General features: G+C 46.2%; 1 protein-coding gene and 1 long non-coding RNA gene across 2 annotated transcripts in view; both read right to left on the bottom strand.

Annotated features, from left to right (window-relative positions):
- LOC108801961 overlaps positions 1-10,721 on the bottom strand; it is a 104,615-nt gene that overhangs the window by 59,889 nt on the left and 34,005 nt on the right. Inside the window, exon 8 of the mRNA XM_018573865.1 lies at positions 4,105-4,862. Within this exon, the coding sequence (XP_018429367.1) occupies positions 4,105-4,862 (758 nt within the window). The remainder of the gene's footprint in view (positions 1-4,104; positions 4,863-10,721) is intronic.
- LOC108801962 lies at positions 6,419-7,020 on the bottom strand. Its single transcript, XR_001942188.1, has 3 exons — positions 7,001-7,020; positions 6,893-6,901; positions 6,419-6,502 (listed from the first exon to the last, which is right to left on the bottom strand). It is a non-coding gene; the product is annotated as an uncharacterized LOC108801962 (long non-coding RNA).

Below are 10,721 nucleotides of genomic sequence, written 5' to 3'. Positions count from 1 at the left end.
GATTAATAGAATATCTGCACATATATATCTTTTTTTTTTTTTTACATCAGATAGTTTTTTATTGTTTTTTCAGAAAACAAATACAAAAGAAAAGAAATTTTTTTAAAAAAAGGGGGGGATACAAAAGTAAAAAGGGGAGGTGTACATTTGCAGAACAAGCGCCACATATTAAACAGTACAGAAGTATCATGTATACTTTATACCTCTCGCAACTCATAGCTGCTAGTGTAACCCCAGCAGTACATACACACAGAGTAGACCCCAGAAGATGGTACATACACAGACTGTTTACTCAGGCGCTGCCCGTCCACGGTAAGACAGCCATTTAGACCACATAGAAGCAAATTTTTTTCATATTACCTCTCTGCTGAAAAGTGATACGTTCATACTCAACCATCCTATCCAATTCACTAAGCCACAGCTCCAGTGTGGGAGGAGAAGTGGAAACCCACTTACGCACCACCAGCCTTGACGCAGTGAATAGCGCTCGTTTATTGGCCACAGTCGTATAGGAGGTTAAATCCGGTGCATCAATAATGCCCTGGATGCAAACAAGTGGAGAATTAGTTAGTGAGGATTCAAAAACAGAGTTAATGCCGTCCATGACCTTGTCCCAGTATCTCCATAGTAAATGAATTAAAGGAGAACTATGGGGTTAAGGCTTTTCCCCATAGTTCTCCTTAGGGTAACTAGAGGACACAAACTAGCGTCATCCCGTCACCCTAAGTATACTGAGACGCCGCAGCTGAAGCGGATCCCGACAATTGTGCCGGGATCCGCCCAGCTGCGTGAGTGACAGCTGGCTCTGCCTCTCTAGAGGCAGAGCCAGCTGTACCCGCCCCCTCCGTTCCGCCAGTCAGCGCTGGCGGATCGGAGCGGGGAATCCAGCCCCTCCCCCTGTCACGGCAGAGAGCCGTGACAGGATCGAGAGGTGAGCGAACGCCGGTATGTGTTCGCTCACCTCCCGATCTACTGAGCCGACCTGTGACAGTCTCATTGTCACAGGTCGGCTAGAACTATGAGGTGAGTGAAAAGCACTCACCTCATAGTTCTCCTTTAAAGATCCTCGGTGAGAGTTGCACTTCGGGCAATTAGGGTCAGCCCTGTACCCAATACGAAATAGAAATTCAGGTGTACGATATATTCTGTGGATAATAAACAATTGTGTCAACCTATGAGTGGGTGACAGCGAGACTTGTTCAACCCCTTGGAGTACATCTTCCCACCCGTCATCCGACGGAGCGCCTAAATCTGTCTCCCAGCCCTCCCGGCACTTCAAAGGCAGAAGAACCTCGGACTTGAGGAGGAGATGGTTATACAGGAAGGAGATGACTCCCTTAGTGTGCTCAGCTGAAAGCACGGCATCCAGAGTAGGGGAGAATTCAGGGGGGGGGGCAAGTTTAAACTGCGACCTTAAAGCGTACCATGCCGGGGAAGGAGCTCCGGGAGATTGCCATTCTGCCACAGAGGGCTATAGCTAGTTAAATGGGTAACACCCAGTGCTCGTTTGGCCGATGACCAGACCTGTCCCATTAGTTGTACAGTAGGGAGTGCAGAGTGTCTTTTGGTGTACACATCACTATCCAGATAACACGGGATTAAGACCTTTAAACAAATGCAAAAGAAGAGAGAATGACTGCGTGTGATGGTCCTTAGATGCCCAGGCTGTAAAGTGATGTAATTGAGAAGCTATATAATAGAGCCATGGATTAGGCAGTGCAAGTCTGCCGGAGGCCTTTGGCCTCTGCAGGACCTCCAGACCGCAATATGGAAGATTTCATCTTCCAAACAAGATCTCTAAAAATACTGCTGATCAGGCGAAAGGTCTTCCTAGGGATCCAAAGGGGTGAATTATGGAGAATATATAGTAATTGGGGTATCAAGATCATTTTAAGTTGATCCTACCCGCCACAGACAGTGGCGATTTGGCCCATGAGGTGCGTTGGGATCTAAATTTCGTCAAAAGAGGGTGCAGATTCAGAGTAATGTAGCCAAGGGGAGAGGCAGTTATCTGTATGCCTAAGTAGGTAATTACTGACTGGACCTGCAGATGGGACAAGCCAGGAGCCAAAGGCTTGTGAATAGGGTCGAGGGGAAGCAGGTTGGACTTCTCACAGTTGACTACCAGGCAAAGGTAGATGAAAGTGACATGACGTTAGAGAGGGAGGACTCTGTATCAGCTAAAAACAAAAGTGTCATCAGCATACAACACTATCTTTTCCTCCAGGTCGCCTCGTTGAAAGCCCTTGATGTCAGTAGACTGCCGTATCAGAGCCGCAAAGGGTTCAACGGCAAGGGCAAATAGTAAAGGGGACACAGGGCACCCCTGTCTAGCGCCTCGCTGCAACCCAAAGGTGGCAGACAAGGAGTCGTTCATTTTTATTCTAGCAGACGGATGGTACTACAACAAACGGACCCAAATGCAAAATTTGGGACCTGGTCCGAAGGCAGTCAGGACCGCCAAGAGATATCGTCATTCCACGCTGTCAAACGCCTTGGCGATATCCAAGGTTAGTAGTGCTCTGTTACCTGTGTTATCGATAGGGAGCTGCATGTTCAGGAACACTCTGCGTATATTCATAGCAGTGGACTTGTGAGGGATAAACCCAGATTGATCCGAGTGCACCACAGAGGCAATCTTTCTAGACAATCTAGTAGCTAGCACCTTGGCAAGAATTTTAACGTCTGCATTTAAAAGAGAGATAGGCCTCTATGGTTCCGGCAAGGAGCAGATTTTTGGCCTTCTTTGGCAGAACTACCACAGTGGCCTCATATATAGTAGAGGGGGAGGTGGCCCACAGAGAAGGCATCATTAAACGTCTCCAGTAGGGTAGGAAGCAATGATGTGGTATAAGTCTTGTAGACTTCAATAGGAAGCCCATCCGGGCCCGGGGCCTTACCATTAGGGAAACTAGCCACAGCCAGTTCCAGCTCCTCCAGGGTGATTGGGGCCCCCAGGTCCAGTCCATCCTCAGGTGTAAGGGACGGCAGAGAGACACTATCCAGATAAGCCCCCAGCTCAGAATCAAAATAATCATCTCTCGTCTTGTACAAGGATGTATAAAATTCCCCGAAGACTTCAGATATTGTCCCCTGATCCGAATGAGTAACACCCAACGGGTCAGAGAAAGCTCCAAAATAGGTGGTGGGCTGTTGAGCTCTAGATATTTAAGCCAGGAGCTTACCTGCCGCGTCTCCCTCAGCCCAGTACACCCGCTTAGTGAAGAACAGTTTATTCTGGGATTGTGCTGTCAGCAGGGCAGTGAGGGAGCGTTGAGCAGACTAAAAATATATACTTGCAGACCTTGCAAAGATAAAACTGTTGATTTCTACAAGCCTTGGGACTTATGTATAAACTGTCGCAATTGCTTTGATAAACTCCCCCCACTGTTCCTTCAGTAGTACCCACAGCCTGGTAGAGACGTTCTTTTACCATCAATGTCTACATCCCCACCACACATTGTTCCCTCAGCAGTTCAACATCACTCATTTCTCTCAGCTCCCCTGTGTTGTCACTGTGTTCCCCCCATCTGTGTTACATTCTCTGGGAGCTCCCACCATCCACACAATATGTTCTACCGCAGCTCCCCTTTCCATACCATGATCTCTTTAAGCTCTCCCCACCGTCCACACTACATTGTCTGACAGCTCTCCTCCACCATCCACACTACATTCCCTGTCCCCCACACTACATTCTCTGACAGCTCTCCCCCCACCATCCATCTGTCAGCCAGTTAACAATTCAACAAGCTGCTGCCTGCGGCTGAAGGAAAGCACATGGAAACTCCTGGGGGCCACCCAAGTGCATAAACTCATTCATCTCTCTGTACAGGCCTCTGCACCCATGTGATGAGTCCGAGTGTTTTCATATCCTCCAGTTGTTCTATGGACAGTTCCACCTGATAAAAACCATCGTACATTTGTCATCAGAATCAGCAGGAACTTCCTCTCTGATGTTTTACAGACAACTGAAGTCTATTTAGACATTTCCCCGAGTCTGAATGCAGTGAGGACGCTCCGTAGTATGTCTTCTCTGGTGTCTACGAAGAATATATTTCTCAGGGAAGGATTTCCTGCACTCAGAACATGAATAAGGACGCTCACCCGTGTGACTTCTCTGGTGCATAACAAGGCTTCCTTTCTGAGTGAAAGATTTCCCGCACTCAGAACATGAATAAGGACGCTCACCCGTGTGACTTCTCTGGTGTATAACAAGGTCTCCTTTATTAAAAAATGATTTCCCGCACTCTGAACATGCATGAGGACGTTCACCCGTGTGAATTTTCTGGTGTCTAAGAAGGTTTTTGTTTTGAGTGAAATATTTCCCACACTCTGAACATGAAAAAGGACGTTCACCTGTGTGAATTCTCTGGTGTGAAAGAAGTTTTCCTTTTACAGAGAAACACTTTTCACACTCTGAACATGAAAAAGGACGTTCACCTGTGTGAATTTTCTGGTGCATAACAAGGTTTCCTTTGTGAGTGAAATATTTCCCGCACTCTGAACATGAATAAGGACGCTCACCTGTGTGAATTTTCTGGTGTATAACAAGGTCTCCTTTCTGAATGAAAGATTTCCCGCACTCTGAACAAGAATAAGGACGCTCACCTGTGTGAATTCTCTGGTGACTAACAAGGTGTCCTTTATGAAAAAATGATTTCCCGCACTCTGTACATGAATAAGGACGTTCACCTGTGTGAATTCTCTGGTGGTCAACAAGGTGTCCTTTTTTAAAAAAAGATTTCCCGCACTCTGAACATGAATAATTACGCTCACCTTTGTGAATTCTCTGGTGTCTAAGAAGGGTTTTGTTTTCAGTGAAAGATTTCCCGCACACTGAACATGAGAATGGCTCCTCACCTCTGTGATCTCCTTCATGGGGTGAGGAAGGTTCCATGGGATTAGATGGATCTCTTGCAGTGTGAGATCCTAAATTGATATTTCCAGTCATAGTATGTGAATGATCAGAAGATTCACCCTGATCAGAGGGATCCATTGATGTCTCCAAACAGTGAGGTCTGTGATGTATATTTTGTGTGTTTGGATTCACTCCAGGAGAATCCTGTGTGATGACATTATCTTCTGACTTACAATCAGCAGATAATATAAGATGTCTCTCCGAGGTATTCCTGATATCACATCCATCTGCTGGAGAGAAATTATTACACACGTCAGTAATCAGAGTCATGTATGTTGGTCTAGAAGTCATCACAGAGCTCTGGCATGATATTGGGTACAATTGTACCAAAATATGAAAACCAACCATAGAAAGGAGACAAAACCCTCAAAACACCTCTGACCCCAGGAGACCATTGTACTGTTCATTCATGACCGCTATGGGGAGATGGAGATGGACCTTCATATGGTGTACAGTATCTCCTCCTCATTTGTTGGTCACATGACGTTATATTGGGGAATGGAGATGGACCTTCATATGGTTTACAGTATCTCCTCCTCATTTGTTGGTCACATGACGTTATATTGAGGAATGGAGATACTCAGAAGTGACATAGAACTGTGACCTGTTCCCTCCATGGTGTCTGTTACTTACTTGTGTTGCTCGGTAGAGAAATGTCATCATCCTGATCACTTTTCATCATCATCCCGACCTCCTCCGTGGACGGCCGGTCAACCCCCACATACGTCTCCACTTCTTCCTCTTTAACCTCAACTTTTATATTGTTCCGTTCTTCACCCTAAACCCCAAAATAATAGAAAACATCTCATAAAGCTGAACTCCGGGGATATATAGAAGACACAAAGGAAGGCAGCTCCTCATTCATTATTACATCATTAAATGTGTTTCTAGTGTAAGTACCTGAATGTGACTTGGTATCGGCCTCCTGTAGTCTACATATAACAGATATGGGGAAGGAGAAGCAGCACGAGGAGCCAGTCAGCTGTACTGCAGGGCTAATAAGGGTCATGCTGACTGGAAGAGAGAGCGAAGTGTCAGAAAGATGAGCTCATCAATCTGCTGCTTCTCATTTTACTGTCCAGTCAAAGACTGGGGAAGGGACAAAACCAGCAGGTGTTACTGACATGCAGCACAAAAAAGTCATTTCATTGCAGGACTTCCACCCATTTCCTGTAAGCCTGGGGGGCCAGGGACCTTAACCTTGGAGGCCCTCATCACACCGGCCTCGACTCACAGAAGCAAACGACAGCACCACATCATTTAGTATGTGCCCTTTGGAGGATACAAGGACGAAGAGGATCCATTATGTCATGTGACTGGGCCCAAGACCCATGGAAGAAAAGTATGTTTATTGATTTATAGAAAACAATAAAAGTGGGAGGACCTCCAAGGGGAAGATGAAATGGAGTAAAGCAAACATGAAACCAATGGACTACATAAAATAATGTTGCGTCACAAAGTTCAGAATCACTTGTTTTCTACACACCGAGTCCCACCTGATCATGGTGAGGGATGTTCTGATCTTCCTGTGTGAAATCCCGGGAATACAGAGGACGGGGACATCTCTCTGGTGGATTTGTGTCACTGTACGGTTCCATCATAATCTTCTCCTCCTCTTTTATCTCTTCTTTAACATCATTATCACACTCACTCTGGTGTATACCCTGATCCATCATCCCGACCTTCTCCATAGTCTGCTGATAATTCATCACAGACGTCTCTTCTTCTTCCTCTTTTAGCTCAACTTTCATATCCCTTCGTTTTTCATGCTAAACCAACAAAATAACAGAAAATATTATCTTAGAAATGTTGGCACTGATGACTTAAAACATCAAGAAGAATATAATCTGAAAGTCTTCAGGAACCTTTGTAATCTAGACCGTACCTGATCCTGGTGGGGGACGGTGTGATCTTCCTGGGTGGAATCCCGGGAATACAGAGGACGGGGACATCTCTCTGGTGGGTTCCTCTTACTGGATCCATCTGAAGGAAACACACACACTGACTGAATACATTGTTTCTATGTGTGTATCAGATGATGGGGGATCTAGGTGGACCCTCCGTACTGCACTCTCCTCTTACCCGGTGATGTGAGGGGCGGCTCATTCTCCATCACGACGTCCTTGTAGAGATCCCGGTGTCCTTCTAGATACTGGAAACTTCTAGAATATTTTATCACGGTTTGCCTCTGTTGTCAGGCGGTGAGGTGGAGGCTCTGTGATGGGTGATGTCTGCTGAAGACACTTGCTGAGTGTTAATGGCTCACAAGATATATTGGTCACTATCCTGTAATCCTATTTGAAGGAAGAAGGTAACAATTATCAATGAAGACTTCCCAGAATCCTCCTGAGCAGTCTTTTAGAAATCAAATAGTCACATGATCTAAAGAAGACTCTCTGTAGACAAATGCTGAATTGCTCAGAGTGTCAGATCTTGTGGGACAGTTCTGAGATTATGGACACTGTCCAGCAGTACCCATGCCTCCAACTCACGTTTCACTCCTACATCACTTCCTGTTTGTACCATACATCACTTCCTGTAGGTGGCTAACACGCGAGATACTTTCCATACCTCCAACTTATGCTTCACACCTCCATCACTTCCTGTGTATATATACCGACATCACTTCCTGTTTCTACGTCTACATAATTTCCTTTCTGTCCCTTGTATCACTTCCTGACTGTATCTTACATCACTTCCTGTAGGTGGCTACCACGTGGGATCGCCACCTTGTGTGGAATATAAATACTACAGTCTCCGTTATGTTTCATCCTTGTGCTCGCTGCCTTGTGGTCTATTCCTCTATTACGTTACATCCATGACTACACACAGATTATACCTCACATCAAATCCAGACAATAAAGAAATAAAATACAAAATTTGTTTGAATATTATAGTCACACACTATTATTATACATTACATTATATATATATATATCACTGACATATGTTCAGAGATCGCTGAGCCAGTCACATCAGTCTCTGTACAGAGGAGCTTACAATCTAATGTCCCCTCCCCCAGTCATATACATTAATGTGCCTGGTTCAGTGTCCTCTGTACAGCACTGCGGTATAGGTCAGCGATATATAAATGTATAATAATAGGGGGTGTCTGTGGTCAGGTCAGAGGTAAATCTCTGTATGTGGAGAGCAGAATCTGCTCGGTGACTAATCCCACTCTGATTGGTTCCTGTTGAGGGAGTGCAGCCAATGACAGTGGAGGAGGTGTGAAATCTGAGGTAAATCTCTGTGGAGAGCAGAATCTGCCTGGTGACTCTGATCCCACTCTGTGATTGGTTCCTGTGGAGGGAGTAACAGTGGAGATGTGAAGCGGGGACTCTGATTGGCTGTGAGGCTCCCCTCAGCTCCTTCTGTCAGTTACTGAAGTCCGCCTCTTGTTTTAGATTAGTGACAGAAGTTGAGGAATGGTTGAGGGGGGTTCTGTTCACTTCTTTCCAACTTGGAATTTTCTCCCTACAACCCCTGAACCGGATGGTGGAGAAGTAAGTATGTTACACCTCCTTCTGTAATGATCCCTCTGAGACTCTACTGAATACAATCCCTGAGGTTTTTACACTTACCCAATATAGACCGTTAACACATACACTTACAGCGGCCAGGAAAGGACAGGCTTGGGCCTGGAAATCTCCGTCTCTCCCCTCTGCCAGTGTGAAAGCTCTGGTGTCTCCGGTCATGTTCTATGAGAAGCTTATTGCTAGACATAAAGTTTCTCTACATATAAGAAGACATGGACTCCTTGGATTGTCACCTCCTTTATTATGGATTCCTTAAAGGAGAACTATGGGGTTAGGGCTTTTCCCCATAGTTCTTCTAAGGGTAACGGGAGGACACAAACTAGCGTCCTCCCATCACCCTAAGCTCAGAATACCGCGAGCTACCGCTCGCGGTATACTGAGGCGCCGCAGCTGAAACGGATCCCAACAATTATGTCTTGATCCTTCCAGCTGCGTGAGTGACAGCTGGCTCTGACTATCTAGAGGCAACGCCAGCTGTAGCCGCCCCCTCCCCGTCCGTTCCGACAGTCAGCGCTGGAGGAGGGAATCCCTGCAGTGAGCCGTGAGTTACAGTCACTACTCTCTGCCGTGACCGAATCGAGAAGTGCGCAAACACCGGTATGTGTTCGCTCACTTCCCGATCTACTGAGCCGACCGGCGACAGTCTCATTGTCACAAGTCGGCTAGAACTATGAGGATGAGTGAAAATCACACTACATTCTCTGACAGTTCTCCTCCACCATCCACACTACATTCTCTGACAGATCTCCCCCACCATCCACACTCCATTCTCTGACAGCTCTCCCCACCAATCACATTATATTCTCTGACAGCTCTCCTCCACCATCCACACTACATTCTGACAGCTCTCCCCACCAATCACATTATATTCTCTGACAGCTCTCACCCACCATTCAGATTTTCTGACAGCTCTCCCCACCAATCACATTATATTCTCTGACAGCTCTCACCCACCATTCAGATTTTCTGACAGCTCTCCCCACCAATCACATTATATTCTCTGACAGCTCTCACCCACCATTCAGATTTTCTGACAGCTCTCCCCACCAATCACATTATATTCTCTGACAGCTCTCACCCACCATTCAGATTTTCTGACAGCTCTCCCCACCAATCACATTATATTCTCTGACAGCTCTCACCCACCATTCAGATTTTCTGACAGCTCTCCCCACCAATCACATTATATTCTCTGACAGCTCTCACCCACCATTCAGATTTTCTGACAGCTCTCCCCACCAATCACATTATATTCTCTGACAGCTCTCACCCACCATTCAGATTTTCTGACAGCTCTCCCCACCAATCACATTATATTCTCTGACAGCTCTCACCCACCATTCAGATTTTCTGACAGCTCTCCCCACCAATCACATTATATTCTCTGACAGCTCTCACCCACCATTCAGATTTTCTGACAGCTCTCCCCACCAATCACATTATATTCTCTGACAGCTCTCACCCACCATTCAGATTTTCTGACAGCTCTCCCCACCAATCACATTATATTCTCTGACAGCTCTCACCCACCATTCAGATTTTCTGACAGCTCTCCCCACCAATCACATTATATTCTCTGACAGCTCTCACCCACCATTCAGATTTTCTGACAGCTCTCCCCACCAATCACATTATATTCTCTGACAGCTCTCACCCACCATTCAGATTTTCTGACAGCTCTCCCCACCAATCACATTATATTCTCTGACAGCTCTCACCCACCATTCAGATTTTCTGACAGCTCTCCCCACCAATCACATTATATTCTCTGACAGCTCTCACCCACCATTCAGATTTTCTGACAGCTCTCCCCACCAATCACATTATATTCTCTGACAGCTCTCACCCCCCATTCACATTTGCTGACAGCTCTCCTCCCCCATCCACACTACATTCTCTGACAGCTCTCACCCACCATTCAGATTTTCTGACAGCTCTTCTCCCACCATCCACACTACATTCTCTGACAGCTCTCCTCTCACCATCCACACTACATTCTCTGACAGCTCTCCCCCCACCATCCACACTACATTCTCTGACAGCTCTCCTCCCCCCATCCACACTACATTCTCTGACAGCTCTCCTCCACCATCCACACTACATTTTCTGACAGCTCTCCTCCCACCATCCACACTACATTCTCTGACATCTCTCCTTCCACCATACACACATTCTCTGACAGCTCTCCTCTCACCATCCACACTACATTCTCTGACAGCTCTCCCCCCACCATCCACACTACATTCTCTAACAGCTCTCCTCCACCA

Source organism: Nanorana parkeri, unplaced genomic scaffold, assembly GCF_000935625.1.
Source record: "Nanorana parkeri isolate BGI_ZX_2015 unplaced genomic scaffold, ASM93562v1 scaffold2584, whole genome shotgun sequence".
NCBI lineage: Eukaryota > Metazoa > Chordata > Amphibia > Anura > Dicroglossidae > Nanorana > Nanorana parkeri.
Note: the sequence above shows the minus strand (reverse complement) of the source record. Positions and strands in the feature narration are given on the sequence as shown.